Raw genomic sequence first — 21400 nt, 5'->3', positions numbered from 1 at the left:
GTTTCCCCCTTTCTCCAATCCCCTTATCGGGAGTAAGTCTCCAAACCCTGGGAAGTCCCTCCCTATGAGCACTGGGTATGGGAGTTTAGGGACTACACCTGCTGCTACCTCAGTAGTGTTCCCCTGAATCTCGATTTTTACTGGGATGGTAGGGTAATAACCAACTGTCCCATGGACACAGGTTATCCCCGTATGCTTAGCCCATAGCAGCTGACTATGCTTCACGAGCTTCCCCGAGACAAGCGTGCTAGCACTCCCCGAATCAACCAGTGCAGTGGTCTCTACCCCATTCGGGGTTAGTGAGACCCCCACAAGGTGGATTAGGGAGCATGGGTCTGCCCAGTTCCCCAGGTTACACTGCATAGGCTCCTCAGCATTGGGACACTGTGCAGCTATGTGTCCCCACTCCCCGCAGGCATAACATCTGTATGGAGCCCTAGGCATTCCCAGGTCTCTTGGTTTGGGCAGTCTAACATCCCAATCCTCTTCTCCCTCAGTGCTCCGACTCTTTGTGGCCTCTAGTGGGCCTTCAGCCCCTCTCTTTTTCCACCTGGGCCCTCTTGGTGGCCCAGTCACCCAAGCTTTGGGGCTTGGTGCTGCTAATTTAACCCGGGGTGCCTCTTCCTTAACTAGTCGGGTCAGCTCCCTCGCCGTCCTTCGCCTCTCTACCAATGCGACGACCTCGTCGTAGGTGCAGGGTTCGTTCTGGCTTACCCAGGCGCGAAGGTCTGGCGGTAATCCCCTCAGGTATTGGTCAATGACCAGAACCTCTAGTATCTCTTCCGGATTCCGGGACTCAGTTCACAACCACTTTCGTGCGAGATGGATGAGGTCATACAATTGGGACCGCAGGGTTTTGTTTTCCTGGTACCTCCACTCGTGATACCGCTGGGCCCACACTGCAGTCATTACCCCAGATCTGGCCAGGATCTCTGCTTTCAGCTAGGGGTAGTCTGCTGCAGCCGCTTCAGGCAGATCATAGTAGGCCTTCTGGGCCTCCCCACACAGGAATGGGGCAAGGATGCCAGACCACTGATCTCGAGGACAGGCCTCCCGTAGGGCTGTCCTCTCAAAGGCCAGAAGGTATGCCTCTACATCATCCTCCCGCGTCATTTTCTGCAGCCAATGGCTGGCCCGTATGAGCCGCATCCCATCATGGCCACGGTTCAGCTCTGTAAGGGTCTTTACCTGGCTTACCAGTTCTCACAACATAGCTTGGTCTTGAGCAGCCTGGTCCATCAGCAGGCGATTAGTCTCTTGCTGCAGCCGCACAGCCTCCTGTTGGGCGGCTGCCTGGACACGGGTAGCCTCCTGCTGGGCCGCCGTAGCTTGTATCAGTGCCTGCACTACGTCATCCATTGTGGTGAAAAAATAAATAAACCCTCTCCCTTTTTTTTTTTTTTTTAAATCACCCTCCTTGTTCCGCCGCGCTGTGCACCCCAAATCCCACTTCTGACACCAGTTGTGACAAAGTTCCTCCTCTACCTTGGTGGGTCCTGCGCTTATTGGCGGATTTGCTCGCTTCAGATTCACCCTGTGGGTCAGGAAACAGTTCAGAGACCTTCCCCTCTGGTAGAAGCTATAGTCCAGGTCAGTTCCTCCTGTGTTTGATCAGGAGTTAGGAAGTATGGGGGGAACCCGGGCCCGCCCTCTACTCCGGGTTCCAGCCCAGGGCCCTGTGGACTGCAGCTGTTTAGAGTGCTTCCTGGTACAGTTGCACGACACCTACAACTCCCTGGGCTACTTCCCCATGGCCTCCTCCCAACACCTTCTTTGTCCTCACCACCGGACCGTCCTCCTGATGTCTGATAACGCTTGTACTTCTCAGTCCTCCAGCAGTACACCTACTCACTCTCAGCTTCTTGCACTCCTCTTGCTCCCAGTTCCTCACACACACACTTCCTCTCCTCTGGCTCCCCGCCCCCCCTGGCTTGACTGGGGTGAGCCCTTTTATAGCATCAGAGGGGCCTTAATTAGAGTCAGGTGCTTAACTGCCTCACCTGACTCTTAGCAGGTTAATTGGAGTCAGGTGGTCTATTAGCCTGGAGCAGCCCCTGCTCTGGTCACTCAGGGAACAGAAAACTGCTTATCCAGTGGCCAGTATATCTCCCTTCTGCTACTCTGCTGTTCCCAACTGGTCTGGGTCTATCACAGTATTTTATCAGTTTCGGGGTGTGTAAGGTGAGGGTGTGGCATTTAGTGAATGTGTGGAATGACTAAACTTATGAAAATACTTTTTAACCAGAGGGAGCCATTAACTATGTATATTCCTCTTGCACTTTTCTTATCTGGATTGGATGGGACTGAAGTGTGTATCAGTCAGCAAGGTATGCAGAACAGTCATGCTGTGGTATTTTTAATAAAAACAAAAACTATCTTGCTAATTCCCTCAGAGTTTTTATAAATCCTCTCAATCAGCGTGGGGCTTTTTTGTGTGTGGAAGGTGCTTTGGGGGCATGAGGAGGTTGGAGAGGGAGGATCTGAGATAAAGTGGCTATATGCATTGATAACCACAATGGCAGGCCCAACTCCCAAATCCACCCAGAGTTTGCTTGCAGAATGGAAGAAATTTGGCACAGACTAAAATCATTTTACAGATGGCCTGAAGATGGTATGGAAGTTTATTCTTTACCATCTGATTAGGTTCTCTGGGGCTGTTTTCTCCCTCTTCCCATGTCTGTGAAAGTCCTTTGATGGTTAGTCGAAAGACTCATTTATTTCTCCTTAAATGCCTTCTGCAAAATGGTATACTCAACCACTGTCTTCAGACATTTCCCTCTAAGGAGCATGCTGTGCCAGTGCCTTCAAGCTGGCACTTACTGCATGAGATGTTTCAAACAGCTATAGTGATCATGGACATGTGTAGTAAAACCTTGCCTCAGTTTTTCAGTTATAATATTGGGACAGGAGGCGTCAGTTTCCACAACTATAGTCCTCTCAGCAGATTTGGTGACGTGAAGACAAGGTTACAGCCTCTTTCCAGGCCTTCACTTGTACGTCCCTTCTGAGGAGGTGGTTGCAAGCTGATGTAATAAAATGTCATTTGTAAATATGGACTTGCTCAGGCAGCGCCTCCGATATTTTTACTTTTGTGCCCAAAACTGTGTGACAAACATACTTACTAACCATTCCTAACATGGATGATCTCTAATCCATTCTAGCATGAAACCGTACTTGAGCCACTTGTGCCAGAGATGCATCAATGAGGAAGTTGACCAGTGGGTGTGTGTCCTCCCTGTTCTGCACTTTTTCACTGCTTCCTTTGACCTTGATGAAGGCATGATGGTGGATAGTCACCTTGAATCTGAAGAGATCTGGGCAGGACTGGAAGGTCTTCCATTCATTGAGTTCAGGAAGAAACAGGAGGAGTCTTATAAGAAGTGAGTTTTCCAGAGTTTCTTAGTTTTTGAAGTACTTTATAACTGATGACGTCCCCATTGCTTAAAACTGTTGGCTGCTTAGCTCAGTTAGCTAAACACTTTACTATATCCCCACCAGTGGTTTGGGGTATACGAATACATCTTTTATTCTTATTAATGGTTTAGGCTGAAAGTCCATGAGTGCACCTTACCATATGGGGAATATTGAAGAAGGCAGAGTGTCTGCATTGCGTGCATGCATTGAACTGAATGTTGTAAGCTTGGTGACTGTGATATGTAATAGTGCACGTGTGGAGAAATCCTGATTTTTTTCTTAGGTTCTTCTGTCAAGGTTGATTTAAATCTCATGTGACGGAAACATAACCCATTAGATAGAAATCTTAATTTCTCAGAGGATTTCTTTATCTTAGTGCTTAACTCAAGCATCACAAATGTACATTCTTAACAATTTCAGATACTTTTTGATGAGTTCTAATTAAATAAAGAAGCTTAAAAGAAAGAAAACTGTGCATGAGTCCTTTTGACATTTTGACACGTGTAAGATGTTGAATGTAACTGCAGTGCACGCTGGAATTGTGTGTTTTCTGCATTTTTTTCTTTTCAGTGCTGCTAGCAAAAGCATGGTATCTTAGGCCAGGTCTACACCCAGCCACTAGTTCGGCGGCTGGGAATCGAAGTTCTGGGTTCGATTTATCGCGTCTGGTCTGGACGCGATAAATCGATCCTGGAAGCGCTCGCCGTGAGAGGAGTACCGCGGAGTCGACGGGGAGCCTGCCTGCCGCGTGTGGACCGCGTCTGAACCGCGGTGAGTTCGAACTAAGGTATATCGACTTCAGCTACGTTATTCACGTAGCTGAAGTTGCGTACCTTAGTTCGAATTTGGGGGGTAGTGTAGACCAGGCCTTACAGTGCATAATAGTGTAATGAGGGAGCTGCTGCTGTGAAATCTCCAAGGAAGGGCAGGAAGAGCTGCACTCCATTTTGCCAAGAGGATGAAACATGGCACTATCCCTGTTAAATTGGGTGCCAGAGTGGTCAAGCCAGGCTCTAAGCAGACTTTCCCTGCTAGTGTGAAAAGTTAAATGCTGTTTAAAATGTCTTTTATGTAAACCACTAGTAGCCAGATTCTGTCTCCCCCTCCCTCCTTCGGGCCCTTTATATTGCTCTAGCGCCATAAAGGAGTCAGAAGGGTCCCCAAGGGAATTCCTTGGTGCGGGAGAAGTATGGGTCTGATGTATGCAGCCCAGGGCTGGAGTCCTTTTTCAGCTCCCAGCAGAGGGGTGTTCCAAGAGTGGGAGTGGGGAATGGCTGGAGCGTTCTGTGCTCCAACAGTTCTGGGCTATGGAGCAGCCCATAAGCATTCAGTAAGGCTGCCATAAGTTAGAGCAGCTTCCCAGGGTCCCAGCACAGAATCTGGCCCAAATATAAAAGTACCTGTTTTTGGAGAGCGTGTGCGTGTGTGTATGAATAGAATGTCCTTTTAATTCTCCCTGACATCAGGTTTGAATGCAGAAGGCACCAGAGTCCAAAGGAGATGTCTCTTTTTGTTAGTTTTCCATGTGCTGTCCCAGTCTTCTGTATAATTCACAGCCACCCTCCCCCTTTTTTTTTCTGTTCAGCAGGGCCCTACTGCAGCTGATGAAAGGGAAGAAACACTTGATGGAAGTAGACAGAACGCTGGTCAGGTCGTGGATCAGCTTGCTGCCTTTGGGGGACTTGGCAGAATTTTTGACTGATTTATCTGTTGAGCTGTTGGACTGTCTTCTAGGAATTTATCACAGGTTGCAGAACACCAGCATTACATGGCACAGTTGGGAGGTTTGTCTTCTGACTATTTTAACCAAGTAATGGTAAAGTATCAGTGAGAGTTGGGTGCCTAACCTGCTTAGGAGCTTTTGAAAATCTCACTAGGCAGCTATTTTCAACTTTTGGCACCTAAATATCTTTGAAAATTTGCCCCAACTTCTTTATTGGGAGTCATTTCTGGATTATATGGACTGGGACATGGAGAAGATTATTTTCTTAGAGTATTGAATTTCCCCTCCAGGCCTTATGATTTGAATTGGGTACTGAGAATCTAGCTAGAGTGTGGAACAAATCAATTTTTGATATATTATTCTGAATCTGTCTGAACAATGTTGACCTGTAGTTCAAATGGTTACATGTTGCTCACTGCAAGTTTGGTAATTTTTGCATTTGACATGCCACCTTTTGGTGTGTGTGTTTATTTATTTTTATTCCATGTCCGTACTGATTACAATACATCTGTAGTCATATAAAGCAGGACAGTGGGATAAGATAGTGTAGAAAACGTACGTTTACAGATGTAAAGGATGCAGCGTTCATGCAAATATATTTAGCCTTGGCAGAAATAGTAATAATCTGGACCGTCTGTGGAGTTGCAAAATGCCTGAGAATATGGCTGCAATTTGTGACTATTAATTTGCAGGATTTTTTAAAACGATTGTTACCGAAGTTTAGGGATAGCACCGATACACAGCTTTTCATTAGTAGCGCTCCGAATGCTTTGCAGGTGGGGAAACTGAGGCACGGAGCGGGGGAAATGATAAAAGCTTTAGAAAACCTGACTTTGGAGGAAAGTTGAAAAAACTGAGAGTGTTTAGCCTTGAGAAAAGAAGATTGAGGAACAACCTGATAATGGTCTTCCAATATATTAAGGGCTGTTTATAAAGAGGACAGTGCTCAATTGTTCTCCATGTCCACTGAAGGTAAGACAAGTAGTTTTGGGCTTAATCTGCAGCAAGGGAGATTTGGGTTAGATATTAGGAAAAACTTGCTAACTATAAGGGCAATTAAGCTCTGGAATAGGCTCCCAAGGGAGGTTGTGGAATCCCCATCATTGGAAGCTTTTAAAACCAAGTGGGACAGACCCCTGTCAGGGATGGTCTAGGTGTTCTTGGTCCTGCCACAGTGCAGTGGGCTGGACTCGATGACTTCTTGAGATCCCTCCCAGCCCTACATTTCTATGATTCTATTCTATGAAGTGACTTGTCCAAGGTCAGCCAGCAGGCCAGGGGCAGAACCAGCAATAGAACTCAGGTCTCTGCAGTCCCAGTCCAGTGCTCTAACCTCTAGGCCATACTGCCTCAGGTGCATTCCTGCCCCTGCTATGTAATTCAGAGGAAAAGATTAAGTTTATTGTCACACATTTGAAAAGGTTAATGAAAACTACTGAATCTACTTCTTCCTCCTATTGGATTTACCATATGGGTGTAATTCAAAAGTCAGGGGCCAACATTTTCAGAAGTGATGGTTAATCTTGGGTGGCTCAGTTTTTGTATGCTGAACATGAAAAATCTAAAGGGACCTGGTTTGCAGAAGGTGGATGCTTAGAATGTTCTGAAAACCAGGCCCCTTCAAGGTTTCTGAAATTAGGCACTAGTGATCTCTGAAAATCCTACCAGGATTTTTAATGTTATGTATTGTGCCTGATAACTTGGATAAAAGTAAGCCCTTAAATCTATATCTTTTTCTCTATATTTTCTGCATTTACAATTGCTAGTTCTGTGGTTTAACTTTTGTGTCTTGCTTTCCCAGATGGTAGAGAAACTTTTAGAAACGCTGTTGCATGTCCTGGATCGTAACCAGCACAGGTAAATGAAAGGCTTCAGTACATTCTTCTTAACGCCTAATTCCCCTTTTTTCTTTGACACTGAACTATGCCTCCCCTGCGGTGTGAGGTTCTATCTGGAACAGTTTAGCTCTCTTACCTAACCGTGGGTATTTGCATTACATTTATTGCCAAGTAATGGGAATGCCTTACTAGTTATAAATATTTCAAAGGATCCTCTGTTTCCCTCCCCTTGTTGATTGGAGAAGGCTGGGGTTTGTTTTGTTTTTTGTTTTTAGAAAGTTAATTTGAAGAAATTAGGAAGATGTTGAGATTTGTGGTTGTACTAATCTCTCTGCTGGACACAAGTTCCCCGGCTGTGGGCCAGTTACTCAGAAAGTGGATTGTGAGTCTTGCCCTTGTGGTTGTCAGTTTAATTGTTCCAGACGACTGAAGCTGTCACGGGCGGTCATGATTGTGCAGAACAACACACGTCCTTGTGGAGGGCTTGAATTATTAGGATGAAAAACCTTGAATTTGACACCATATTGAGTGGGGAGATAGTGCAGACAGTGGAGCACTAGGGTGATGGGCTTTCAGTGTTATGTGTTGCTGGATAGGCAACTGCTGCATTCTGAATCGGTTGGAGCTTTTCAGAGTCAGCAGTTTCTTTCCAAGGTATAAAGTGTTGCAATAATCAATCCTTAAAGTCACCAATGTGTGAATTCGAGTGGTCGAGTCAGAGTCTGAGAGCCTGAAGACAGCAGCCAGTCCTAACTTTAGGTAAGAGTGTAACTTACCTGTCATAGCTTTTTGGGGAATTTGGTAGCAATGAGGAGTCCAGAAGGGCCTCTAAACTGTGGACCATCTTGATGAATGGAAGGCAGAAGTCCTTGATGGAAGGCAAATATTATGGAGGTGGTGAGTTGTTCATAGCATTTACCTCAGCTTCACCCAAATATTCTGTATCCAGGTGATGATGTCTCTTGAGAACTGGGAGTTTGTGCTGTTTGTGTTTTATATAATGGAATGTAGAGCTGAGGATCCGTCATATATTGCCGGCACTTCAGGCAGTGCTTTGCATGATTTTTCTTTTGGCTTCATGTAGATATTGAGCAGGGTGAGGGAGCCAACTGAGTCCCATAGAACTTCATAGGTAAAGAAGTTGCCCATAAAACCCCCTGGTTCTTTTGATTTTGGGGGTTTGTTTTTTTTAATTCTCCTTCTCTTTTGATAACCTGAAAGGATTTGAAATGCCCTTGTGCTTCAGAAATATTACACTGAGAAATTTGTTTCATTTCTTTATTCTCCTTAGGAAGCTGCAAGTGAACTCTTGGAAATCCTGCTTGCATATCTGCCTAAAACTTCATCAGAGGATTTGCCTGAGAACAAAAGAGTTAAAATATTACAAGTTACCTGCTACTAATGCTGAGATAATTTCAAGGATTGCCAGATTAGAACCTTTGGATGTGAGTGTTAGATAAATAATAATATTTATTGTTTAGAATAGATGTGGGACGGTGGCTGTATTTTTGTATAGTTTTCTAAAGCTCATTTTGATTGATGTAAATTGTCTCTACTTAAAAAAAACAAAAACAAACAAACCTGTAATAAAACTACTTTCCAGAATGACACAAAATCATGTAATTACTTTGATTCTTCTGACCTTTTTAAAATAGTATTTTAGAAATACTATGTTTTTTAAAAAACTATTCTTCTGAGATCCATCTGCATAATTTGTTTTTAAAGTATAAACTACTGTACTTAGGGTCTAGTTTTATACTTCTGTAGCTTTTTTCCTCTAAAATATCACTTTCTAAACTGCCTTGTGATCCGTATCACTTCACTATATAGATGTTGCTTTATGAGCCTTGGTTTCATTCTCCCAGTCTAGTTAGGGACATTGCAGAGGTAGTCTCATAGTGTGATTTTTCTTCTCACTTTTTCTCCCCATCCCATGCTGTTGCCTAAGTTCCATCAGACCAAGGAAGGAGACCAGTGAGCACTCTCGAACGTGGATCTTCCAATCCTCTTCTCTCTTGTACCCCACAAGCAACAGGGTTTTGTTGTTGGGGTGGTGTTTTAAAGTGTTATATTTTAGACCTATAATGCATTATGTTTAAATCAGTGGTATGTTGCTCTGCTGCTTAGAACAGTTGTTTTTTCTTTCCTGTGTAACAGGGTTCAAGAGACGAAGCCACGCAGAAGACTCCAGTGATAGAAGTGTTCCAAAGAGCTCAGGACACCACCAGAAGCTGGTTTCGGGAGGTGTTAAAGCCGTATTTACTGCGAGGACGTACCGATTCAGTTGTGACATTCCATTTTCCTGATGAACTTACGGTTTGTGTTCTTGAATGTAGCACTTCGGTACATCCCTCCCTAGATGACATATTGGGTTACGTTGGTTAGTTACATCAACTTCTTGGTGGGTGCGACTGTTGCATCATTCAGAGGGTATAGAGCAGTGGCATCTGAACTTTTCAGCCTGAGGGCTGAAGGTATGCTTTCAGAAATGTCAAGGGGCACCAATCAGTACATTGGCCAGATTCTCTGCCTTGGTGCACTCTGTTTGTGCTGCTCCAGGAAGCAAAAGCTACCCACAGTTAGCCCAGATGGGAATTCCTCTGGCATGGGGGAATTCTCTGGTCACAGAGCCAGTGTGATCTGCTTCCTGCCTCTCCGCAGAAGAGGTGTGTCTGAGGCAGGGAGAGGGAATAGCTAGACTGTGTTGTGCTCTGGCTATCCTCAGGTGGCTTATGGTGTCTAGGGAACACTTGTCAGCTGGCACAAGTTAAAGCAGCTCCCCACGCTGCCCTAACCTGAGCTGGGGCAGAGAATTGGGAAGTTGTAACTGTGTGCTGCTTTTCAGTTCCTCTTCTTCCCCTCTCCTGGGCTGTCCTGAGTGGCTCTGTGGGAGAGGGCAGCCATGCTCTCCATTCAAGCTCCTGTCTTGCTCTCCTTGGGCATCCCACAGCCTTTCAGCTGAACAAACAGAGCAACAAGTTACAGCTCCCTGATTCTTTGCCCTTGACAACAGTCAGTTTCAGCTACAACAGGGAAGGGACAGCAGCTGTTCAGAGCATGCCTGGCTCTCACCAGAGCTGTTCCTGCAGCTTCAGGAGACATAGGGCCCCCTACCTCCTCCGTGTTGTGATGAGACTGACTCAGAGCCTTACGTTTAAAAATGGTAGGATGCAGCTGCGGGAGCATAGACTCAATTCATAATCAAATATAAATTTTCTTAAGAGTTGCCTTGGAGGGCCACAGATTGGACATTGCTGGTATAGCAGATGAGTGATCTTTTCTAATCACTCTGATTTCTTTCCCGGCTTGCTTTTAGTTTTAATTGCGCTCTGTGCTTATTTTTATTTTTTAGGTATGGAACCAGTTTGTGAGGATAAGCTTTCCTGATGAACGCTTCACTGAGGAGTGGAAGAAAACTTTACTTTCAGACATGGAAGGGAGAATTAAACAGGTACCAAGAAACTGGAGATTTCATTCATTACACATGCGTGTTTCTAAAGCTCAAGGGATAATAACTAGAACCTACTGAACCAACCCTTGCATATTGCTACTAGAACCTAAATGGACTTAAAACATTCTGCTCTTTGCATTGGCTTGTTCATATGACTATAACCACTTCCATTATAAACAACATTTCTAAAGGGTCTATGAAACTGGGCATAAACTTTTGCATAAACTGGGTGTAGTCCTGATCTCTTATATATTTCTGCTGTCTCATCTCTAGCAGTGGCTAGTAGCTAGTGGTTCAAAGGAAACTGGAAAATTTGGACAGGCTAAATATTTTATTTAGTTCTGTCAAAATGAGGTGTAAAATATTTTTGTATCTACCATTTTTATTATTATTTATTATTATATTTGTATAATGGTAGCACATAGGAGCCCTGTTGTGCTAGGCACTGTAGAGAGACATACCGGGAGGAAGAGACAGTCCCTGCTCTGAAAAATTGACAATCTAAATAGGTAAAATCGCTGTGCTAGGCAGGAAGTAATGGCTGCAGTTTTCTTTTACTGGTCATGGTGTTCTGAGAGCTCATGGTTAGAAATATTTCTGTTAGTAGTTTAAAAATAAGTGTTAATTACAAGGGACATTTCCATCCCACCTATTGACCAACTTGCGTGACTCTGTGGGATAGGATGAGCTGGTTCCTGGGTTTAATATTAATTTTAAAACTCCAGAGAATTTACAGTTAGCATTTTGTGTGACTCCTGAACATCAAAAGCTGTTCTTTCTTGTGAGCCAACCTGCCCACAAAACTGAAACTTGATTATAATCTTTTGTTTATTCCTGTACTGTTGGGGTCCTGAATGCTACTTTTCCACCAAGAGGCTCCTTCCTGCCAGTCTTCAGAAATGTCAAGTTTAATTAAAAACTTTATTTTTAAATTTCCATTTTTACACAGTGCAGCACTGGTATTCTCAGCATGTGAATCTTGTGGATGCTTCACTGAAAAAAACAGGGGCATTTTTCTCCCAAGCTCCTAAACACTTAAAGCTGTTGAGTTTTATGTGGAACTGATACTTACCCAGAAACCTGCTTTGGAGGGATGGAAACAGATTTAATAATTAAATATCAGTATATAATGAAAACGGCCAAATACTTCTTTATCTCTCTTTCTTCATGTCACACCTCTCCGCTCACATCTAGCCAATAGGAAATAGTGCAGTGCTGGTGGCTGAGTTTACTCCCATTGGGAGCAGAGTAAATAAATAATAGAAAATTGACCTTTTCATCTTGTGGGGTTTTTTTGTATTTTTTTATTATTATTATTGCCTCAAAATATTCCCCTCCCTCTTCATGTTTTCAGAGCACACATTCTTAAAACATGAAATCAATGTGAGAAATTTTCTGTTCTTTCCCAACAGGAACGACCAGTTCGACAAATTGCAGCCTACTGCCATCACCATGACAAATTTGAAACACTAGACCATTCCATTGGCAAATCTTTTGAAAACTGTGCCATAGAAGCAGTTAATGCTGCATGCCAGGTAATATATGTTCTCTCAAGTGGAAATCTGAGATACAGATACACCTGAAAACCACCTGAACGTATGACCTGCTAGCTGTCAGTGGGGTTGGTTGAGACCTAAACAAAATTATACATTGAATTGATGTTTGAACAATTGGTTTAGAAAAGCAAAATGTTGAGAAGAAATCAGGAATGTAAGGGGTTAGTGTGTGCAAAGGGACCAAGGAAGAAATACTTTTAACACCTTCACTGCTGTTTGCCATCACAGCCTCTTTGCCAGCCACTTGAAAGGCAACATACTTGGAACGTAAGTCAGCAAAGAAGGTGCTTTTTATCCCCTATATCCAGTATATCACCCAGCACCCAAGTGATTCAGCTGAACTGTACGTTAGGCCCTGAAACCCTACTAAATGACACAGCCCCTTTGGAATGTGTAAAGTGGACAAATCCAGTTTACTCACATCCTTGTGCATCCCCCATCCCTTTGTGTCTTAAGCAGTCTGAGAGTAATCTGCTTGATCTGGTCTCTTCCTACAACCTGGACAAATTTGGCAAGCTTGTATCAGCTGTTATCACGAAATCATGGCCAAGCAGCAAGAGTGGGGAACCTATGGATGACCTTGATGAGGTTTTGCATCATCTGCTTGTGTGGTCTGACATCAAGCATCTTTTCAACTTCAATGGTACAGTTTTATGTGAAGTTTGTATTGGAGGACTGTGAAAGAGATGTTCCCACTCTTTCCTCCATGGTACATAGTAGCAAATGGAAGGAGGATTGAGATTGAGTTGATATAATAAATCTTAATACACCTCTACCCCTATATAACGCGACCTGATATAACACGAATTTGGATATAATGCGGTAAAGCAGCGCTCCGGGGGGCGGGGCTGCGCGCTCTGGCGGATCAAAGCAAGTTCGATATAACGCGGTTTCACCTATAACGCGGTAAGATTTTTTTTGGCTCCCGAGGACAGCGTTCTATCAAGGTAGAGGTGTAGTTAGATTGGATGTTGGAGAGCAAAAGTTAATGAACTGTCTAAATTTCATAGGAAAACCCTATATGCGTAACCAGGAAGTATTCTATGTTAACCCCAGTGCAATCTTGTCCGGGATTTGTACTGTAAGAGGGAATCACAGGGTCTGTGGATAAAGGAAAATCTACTGTAGTCTAGGTTTTCTAACAGTTGGTTTGGGGAGGAGATGAAAATGTGAGACCTTATGGTAAATGAGAAACGCACAAGACAGTTGTTTCAGGTACTCAAGTGGGGCTTTTTTGTTTCTCCCCGGGGATGTCATCCTAGGAATGAGGGTTGGATTTTTGCACTGTGCTGTCTGTCAGTGGAGGATGTATCAAGATGTCTCAGTTTAGATCATGGGTATTTGTGGGTGACTACTCTTTAAAAAGGGCGAACGATGTATATCACTTGTATGGTGGTACTGGTGCAACACAACAAGAATACAGACTTTAAAGTTAGGTCATGGTGAAATGAAGAGACATAAAGTGTGTTTCTTTTCCATATAGCAATAGTTACCTCCAAAAGCCCAGAACTAGGAAGGAGGAGGAAAGATTCAGGATTTAAATCCTTTGTTTCTCTGATAGGAGCAGATGGGAAGATCCTGGAACAACTTACTGATGCCGCTAAGGAGTTAATGGCTGTGGCTGACTCTGTGTTCACAAATGTTGCTGAAAACCTCCTGAATGGACGTATCCTAGTAAAACGTTTGGAGCTTATTATAAAGCACAAGAAACAGTTTATTTGCATATGGGAATTACGTAAGTGTGCATGTCTGGGTGTTTAAAGGGGGGTGGGCTCTAGGCCTACTCTGATAATTCTGGAGGGTGTTTTATATGGTGCTCCCAACTCCATGTTTTCATTACTGATGTGCAGCAGCAGCAGCACCTACTGAAGTGTATCATTTTTGGAGGAGATGAGTACTCTCCTTCTGCCCCACAGCATGGGATTTTCTTGGTGATTATTGACAATTTTCATTTCAGAGCATAAGCATCTCTCATCCCAAGAGAAAAAGCAGCAGCAGAATGATCTGGAAAAAGTTCTAGTGTGGAGGAGGGAAGAAATAGTCTCTCTAAAGAGAGAGAGAAATTGGATAGGAACCCTTCTGGACATGTGCAGGAAGGTGCAGGCATTTATAAAAGGTATGTTCTTGTGGGGACCACTTTGAAGTGAGATCTTTGAGGGTTTCCAGCAGAGATGATTTTGTTCAGTAATTACTGGATTGAACAAAAAGTGGGGAATGAGACGAGCAACAATTGGGGAGAGGAGGCTGAAAAAAGTCAGTAAAGAAACTTGCAATAGGGAGAGCAGGAGAAGAAGTGTTCGTATACTTCATGTTACTAAGTGATTGATACATCTAGGGATCTAAGAGGTTGATGTTTTGTGGTACTGAATCATTCAATGTCTGGTCAAGAGAGCTGGAATATGAGAATAGGGTAAAAGAAGTTGCAAACTGATGTTTGACTTTCTTTGTTTAAAGTGGATATTGTTGAAGTTGAGCAGAAGTATCATGAAAATCTGGACTCAAAAGAACTGGCTGAAGTTGTGGATGTGAGACAGCTGAACTTTCCCATGGAGGGCACCCTAGAAACATATTACAACCTAAGCCCAGAGTTGGAGAAGGTGGCTCATATAATGCACACATACAAGGACAGTCACATCTTCCAGCTCTGCTGGGAGAGGGCAGCCCAAATGATGGTGGAGGAAGATGAGGATTCAGAAGAGCAGGTTATTCCTATATTGTATCTTGATGATTTATTCTCTCCTTGTTACCGTGAATATAGAAGACTGTATAATGATCTGAAATCCGGAAAGCTCACATTTGCTGAGGTAGACACTATATTCAAGGATTTTACAAGCCATTATGAGCAGATCAGCACTGACCTTCAGATCATGTGCAAGCTTGACCCAGTAGACAACAGAGAATGGATAGGACAACGGCTTCAGCAAATCCAGCAGTACCATGAGTTGCACTTAGCTTTCGACTCTGCTAAGGTGATTGCCAAGGTCAAAGAGGGCTTAAACCTCTCCGGTGACTTCAGAATCCTACAGATGTTATTGAACTTTGTGAGTATTTCACTTTAAACCAACCACTGTTCAGACGCTGCTTAGGAAGACATTGTAAATCTGAACCCTGTTGTAAGACTTTCTCTGTCTGGCAGGATTAACGTTTGGCTCTGAACAGCTTTACTGAGGCCATGCACTGTGCAGTCTCCTTTAAAATAATAATAATAATGAATAGTATAATGCTTTGCATGGATCTCAAAGCACGTTACAAAGGTGACTAAGCATTATTATCCCATGTACAGATCAGGCAGGTGAGGTGCACAGAGGTGAAATGACTTGCTCAAAGTAGCACAGTCTTTCAGTGGCAGAATAACTCAGGTCTGTGAACTCCCAGCCCTGAGTTCCATCCGTTAGACCATAGCTGCCACACGCTGATTAATATCTGATGCTTCTGTTTCAGGTGTGGGAGAGGGGTTCCTCCTTCATTCCCCCACCAGGAGGAAGTTATATTGGCCATTATTAAATTGTGGATTCTTTTTGATCCATTTGCACCATTTTCTTTGCAGACGGACACTTTTGAATCCTTTAAGAAAGAAAAACTGGACTCCATCAGCCCTGCTCTGATGCGTGCTAAGGAATGCCTGCAGGGGATCACAGAGCCCCGTCGTAGGTGCCTTGAGGAACTCGCACTCAGGAAGGACTTCATCAGCTGGGTCAAAGAGGCTCTGGAAGGTAAAATAAATGTCCTCCTACTGTTTGCTTTTGGGAATTGGGCAGGAAAAGGCACAAGTGATGTAGGGTGATAAGAACATAAGAAAGGCCGTACTGGGTCAGACCAAAGGTCCATCTAGCCCAGTATCTGTCTACCGACAGTGGCCAATGCCAGGTGCCCCAGAGGGAGTGAACCTAACAGGCAATGATCAAGTGATCTCTCTCCTGCCATCCATCTCCATCCTCTGACGAACAGAGGCTAGGGACACCATTCTTACCCATCCTGGCTAATAGCCATTTATGGACTTAGCCACCATGAATTTATCCAGTCCCCTTTTAAACATTGTTATAGTCCTAGCCTTCACAACCTCCTCAGGTAAGGAGTTCCACAAGTTGACTGTGCGCTGCGTGAAGAAGAACTTCCTTTTATTTGTTTTAAACCTGCTGCCTATTAATTTCTTTTGGTGACCCCCTAGTTCTTGTATTATGGGAATAAGTAAATAACTTTTCCTTATCCACTTTCTCAACATCACTCATGATTTTATATACCTCTATCATGTCCCCCCTTAGTCTTCTCTTTTCCAAACTGAAGAGTCCTAGCCTCTTTAATCTTTCCTCATATGGGACCCTCTCTAAACCCTTAATCATTTTAGTTGCTCTTTTCTGAACCTTTTCTAGTGCTAGAATATCTTTTTTGAGGTGAGGAGACCACATCTGTACACAGTATTCGAGATGTGGGCGAACCATGGATTTATATAAGGGCAATAATATATTCTCAGTCTTATTCTCTATCCCCTTTTTAATGATTCCTAACATCCTGTTTGCTTTTTTGACCGCCTCTGCACACTGCGTGGACATCTTTAGAGAACTATCCACGATGACGCCAAGATCTTTTTCCTGACTCGTTGTAGCTAAATTAGCCCCCATCATGTTGTATGTATAGTTGGGGTTATTTTTTCCAATGTGATGCCATCTTCTTGGGATTTGAGGAGGTCCTGACCCATCTGGTAACCATATTAAACTGAGGTAGAACTGACCTATCTCATACTGACAGGAATGAGCATCTCTTATGTATGTGGGTTTGAAAAGTGCTGTGTAGTGGCCCCCAGAAGATAGAATACACGTCGATAGTATTTGATGGATTTGATGAATGCTCAAGTATCAGAGGGGTAGCCGTGTTAGTCTGGATCTGTAAAAGCAGCAAAGAGTCCTGTGGCACTTTATAGACTAACAGACGTATTGGAGCATGAACTTTCGTGGGTGAATACCCACTTCGTCTACATGCATCCGACGAAGTGGGTATTCACCCACGAAAGCTCATGCTCCAATACGTCTGTTAGTCTATAAGGTGCCACAGGACTCTTTGCTGCTTGATGAATGCTGGTACCCTGTCTGACACCTGCTGTTTGATACCACTGCTAGTTATCAGAGATTGTAATGCTGATACACTCCGTGCAGTTTGCTTATTAATTGAGAGAACAAAGACCATCGCTCTGATTTAACAATAACAGGAGTGGCCTCACTAATTCTCTATCGGTCAGGCCAGGTACTTACCCTTTCCCTCCCCATAAGTAGAGAGCTCTGTTTCCTTCCCTGCTGTTCCTCCACTCCACAGTTTACTCCTGTTAGAAAAGAAAGGACCAAGGATGTGGGTAATGCGTAGGGGTCATTCTGTGAAGCTGTCAGGAGCGAGCGCTTGCAGCAGAAAGTGGAGAGGTCTGCACTGAGATGCTTCTAGGGGATGATTTTAGACTCCATGGCTTAAGCATGCTGGCATCTTGTTGCAGAATGAGATTAAACAAAATAGCGTTGAACCCCATTGTCCATTTCCCTAAGATATCAATGAGCTGAAGGTGTTTGTGGACTTGGCCTCCATCTCAGCGGGGGAGAATGACATGGATGTGGATCGCGTGGCTTGTTTCCACGATGCTGTGCTAGGCTACTCCTCCCTGCTGTATGAGCTGAAGCGGGAGTCGGGGTTCGAGGAGTTCATGCAGTGCTTGAAGAAGTTGTGGAAAGCCCTGGAAAGTGATGAGAACCTGCCCAAGAAACTGGTAAATCCCGCAGTACTGATTCCTCAGTTCATCTTGTTACCCTCCAGCTTTTATAATATGGCTGGGGGATCGATGTACAGACAGGCATTCCTATGGGCAGTATATGGGGATGGAGATGCAGCTCTTTTAAATACCTGTTATGTTTCTAATTTTAATCAACTGAAGCAAAGTGATCATGAGCCTAAGCTGCTGCTGCTGTATGCTAATTCATCCCTGTGTACCTATGTACAACAAGAGGCTTTAGAGCAGTGCAGGCTCTTACCTACCATATGAGCTGCGGTTGATAAGATTTGATATTCTTTGGGGTGTGATGTAGTCAGACCCCTTAACAATCTGCTCATTGTGTGTCCCTGGATGTCAACCTTTAAATGCTCTGGAACCCTACATGTTACTGGGGGGGATCATTCCATGACTGGCAACAACTCCCTTCTCCTCCCTTGCTGGCAATTCTGTCACTCATGACCTCTGTTGGATATGCCAGTGTTTAGGATCACTGTGTGAACTGGCAGACAAAGTGAAGTAATGAATGGGAGAAATCTGAATTATAGCTTCCCTCTTCTCCCCGTAGCGTGATTCTGCTCGACACTTGGAATGGTTAAAAACAGTGAAAGAGAGCCATGGATCCGTGGAACTGTCATCTTTATCGCTAGCAACTACAATCAACAGCAAAGGAATATATGTCATCAGGGCACCGCCAGAGGGCCAGAAGGTGAGACTTCACTCACCTGCCTGCAGGGTGCACTGTCCCAGTGTTCAAGGGCTTTTTGCCCCATCCGCCTGTCTGTCCATCTATCCTGACTGGCTAGCTTTACAGTGCTAGCAAAGAGCACTAATCCTGCAAAAAGAGTCCGGCTTTCTGGAACAGTATTGAAAGAGGTTTTGTCTTCTCTCCAATGCCACTTAAACTGTTTTAGGTGCCAGTTCAGGGAGACCTATTGTGAGAAAACTATTTCCAGCAACAGTTCAATTCCATCATGTAGCAAAGGTTATTGTGTGACAGTAGAAGCTGCAGACAGATCATGTGGGGAGCCCAAAGGCTTTTCCTATCGAGTCCACCCTGTGGCGACAGTTTTCTGCTACTGTCCTAAGCTGCTGATCTCTAACACCTGACGCTTTGTTTCCTAGGTAATAGTAGCTATTTCACCCCCTTGTCCAGTCTCTTTTAGGGTATGGCACTGACCTCTGCTTATTGTTGGCCTCATCTGCCCTCTCTGTTCCTAGTTCCAGGTGGCAAGACAGGAAAGCTCTCCACAGCTGTCGATGAGCATTGTATAAACCAGGGAAGATGAAAATAAAATGTGTCTGCGCTAATTATTCGTATTCCCTGGCAGGTTTCTCTGGACACTGTCCTGCTCCTCAGCCTCCCGGAGAGCCATGGTGACAGTGAAGAGATGCGACAATACTCCCTGGAGGAGCTCCGGGAGCTGCTGAACAAACTGATGCTGATGTCAGGAAAGGGAGACCAGGGCATGGAGGTGGAGAAATTTTCTGAGGTCAGGTTTCAATAGCTACTTTCCATGTTCAAGGTGTTTCCTGCTCTCCTGGGGCTGGGGGGTAGACTGTAACCTTACCACGTCAGTTTTTAAACAGTCAATTAACATTAAAAATTGCAGAGGTGGGACTGACTGCTTCAGGGATTGATAATGGGATATGAAGCCTTTCTCCTCCTCCGTTTTTCCTATTTGAATGTGGACCAGGTTGGTGTTTGAACCAGAGGTGTTATCCCCTGTTCTCCAGCCTGTGTGGAGTGAGTTGGCTGGTCTCATTCCAACCTGTAGCAGATAGCTGTCCACACAACACCTGATCCCCTAGTTGGCTGTCCCAGCAGAGTGGTCAAGGTTTGAATGGGACCATGGAGACTGAATTCCTTTCTGGTTCCCAGAGGTAATCCCGGCAGGACAGCTGTGAGCCCCATTAGGACCTTCAGTTTCCAGGACTGTTAATCCAGGCACCTTTCACTAGCTCCCAGACTCTGTCCCTTTCCCTTTTAATTAGAGAGAGCAGCGTCGTTTCACAGCTGGGAAGAAGCACCTTAGCCTCAACAGTCCCTGTAAAATCTGTTTCTCACTGTTTTTTGTTGTCCCTCACACAGGTGTTTTCTAATGTCCAGAGACTTGCACTGTCCTTTATAGACCTTTATTCAGCTGGGAACATGCTCTTCCGATCCTGGATTGCCCACGTGTACTGCTCACCCACGAGCGAGGTGTGTATTAGCATGGACTTTCGTTTGAAACTTGTCCAAGAGCTTTCTGGAACAGGAGACATGATGGCGATGCTCCTGGACCTCTGCAGGGAGATGGAGAAGTTCCTAGAGAAATGGAAATGCTTCATGTCTGAGAAGCGATCTCAGTATTTTTACCTGAATTACTACACCTCTGAGCAGTTGGTTTACCTGTGCAGAGAAATTGGAATGCCACAGCCCAGCGAGAATGCCTTAATGATGCTCTCATTCATAAAACACAACTGCACCAGAAAGGATGTGCATATGGCCTCCAAGCACGTGGTGTCTGACAGATCAAGGAAGAATATTTCTGACTTGCCGGAGCTGCTGGGCCGCGAGAGAGACCTGACAACACAGCTGCAGCAGGTCTGGGACTCGTACATAGCGTGCATGAGCTCGTTCCTTCCGGGCTGTTGGGATATTGATACCCTCGGCAGCTGTCTGGCCAGTCTGGCTGATTTGGAGAAGGAAAGTGTCACTCGAGTTCTCCCACGAGGCCTGCACGTTGGCAGGCCCAACCTCGTCATCTGCCCTCGCTCCGACGTGCTGGCTTCAGCCCTGGCCATCTACATGCATAGTCCACGCCAGGCCCTGCCCACTTACGCTGAGGTGCTCTTGTGCACCCCAGAGACCGACTTTGAGCAAGCGGGGCTCTTCCTGCGGCGGTGCCTCACGCCGGGCTGCAAAGGGGAGAAGATTTACACCATGCTCTATGCAGATGAGCTGAGCTACGATGTCAGTTACAGGCTGGAGAAGCTGTTCCAGAGCCTGTGCAGACAGCTCCACCAGGACAACTACCGCCTCGTGATCCTGTGCGACTGTGAGAGAGAGCACAGCTACATCCCTTCCGTCTTCAGCCAGTACAAAGTGCACCTGATCCCCCAGGAGCCACTACGGGACATCCAGACGTACCTTAGGCACCATTACAGAGTCACGCAGCCAGCAGGGTCAGCAGCTTCTGTGTTCAATGACAACATGTGCGTTGGGATCGTGTCCTCCAAAAGAGCCGGAGTAGGTAAGGTGCCCTAGGCCAGTGGTTCTCAACCGGGGGTCCGGGGCCCCCTGCGGGGCCGCGAGCAGGTTTCAGGGGGTCCGCCAGGCAGCGCCAGCCTTAGACTCGCTGGGGACTAGGGCAGAAAGCCAAAACCCCACCGCATGGGGCTGAAGACTGGGGGCCTGAGCCCTGCCACTCAGGGCTGAAGCAGAAACCTGAGCAGCTTAGCTTCACGGGGCGCCCCAGGCAGTTGCCCTGCTTGTTACCCTCTAATGCCAGCCCTGGCTTTTATATGCAGAAAACCAGTAGTTTTGGCACAGGTGGGCCATGGAGTTTTTATAGCCTGTTGAAGTGGACCTCAGAAAGAAAAAGGTTGAGAAGCCCTGGGCTAGGCCACAGAGTCTGCTGTGGATGTGAAATGCTGAAACTAAAACGTGCAGTCAGGCAAATAAATGTG

The 21400-nt window shown here is 45.1% G+C and overlaps 1 protein-coding gene across 1 annotated transcript in view; it reads left to right on the top strand.

Annotated features, from left to right (window-relative positions):
• The window catches only part of RNF213 (ring finger protein 213), a 93596-nt gene that overhangs the window by 29422 nt on the left and 42774 nt on the right, over positions 1-21400 (top strand). The window contains exons 11-26 of the mRNA XM_065415339.1: positions 3162-3380; positions 5003-5198; positions 6939-6994; positions 8267-8420; positions 9133-9291; positions 10328-10426; positions 11839-11961; positions 12439-12625; positions 13544-13717; positions 13940-14098; positions 14437-15023; positions 15530-15695; positions 17511-17728; positions 18297-18437; positions 19060-19221; positions 19821-20964. Coding sequence (XP_065271411.1) covers positions 3162-3380; positions 5003-5198; positions 6939-6994; positions 8267-8420; positions 9133-9291; positions 10328-10426; positions 11839-11961; positions 12439-12625; positions 13544-13717; positions 13940-14098; positions 14437-15023; positions 15530-15695; positions 17511-17728; positions 18297-18437; positions 19060-19221; positions 19821-20964 — 3944 coding nt within the window. The remainder of the gene's footprint in view (positions 1-3161; positions 3381-5002; positions 5199-6938; positions 6995-8266; positions 8421-9132; positions 9292-10327; positions 10427-11838; positions 11962-12438; positions 12626-13543; positions 13718-13939; positions 14099-14436; positions 15024-15529; positions 15696-17510; positions 17729-18296; positions 18438-19059; positions 19222-19820; positions 20965-21400) is intronic.

Source organism: Emys orbicularis, chromosome 13 (genome assembly GCF_028017835.1).
Source record: "Emys orbicularis isolate rEmyOrb1 chromosome 13, rEmyOrb1.hap1, whole genome shotgun sequence".
NCBI classification, from domain to species: Eukaryota; Metazoa; Chordata; order Testudines; family Emydidae; genus Emys; species Emys orbicularis.
Note: the sequence above shows the minus strand (reverse complement) of the source record. Positions and strands in the feature narration are given on the sequence as shown.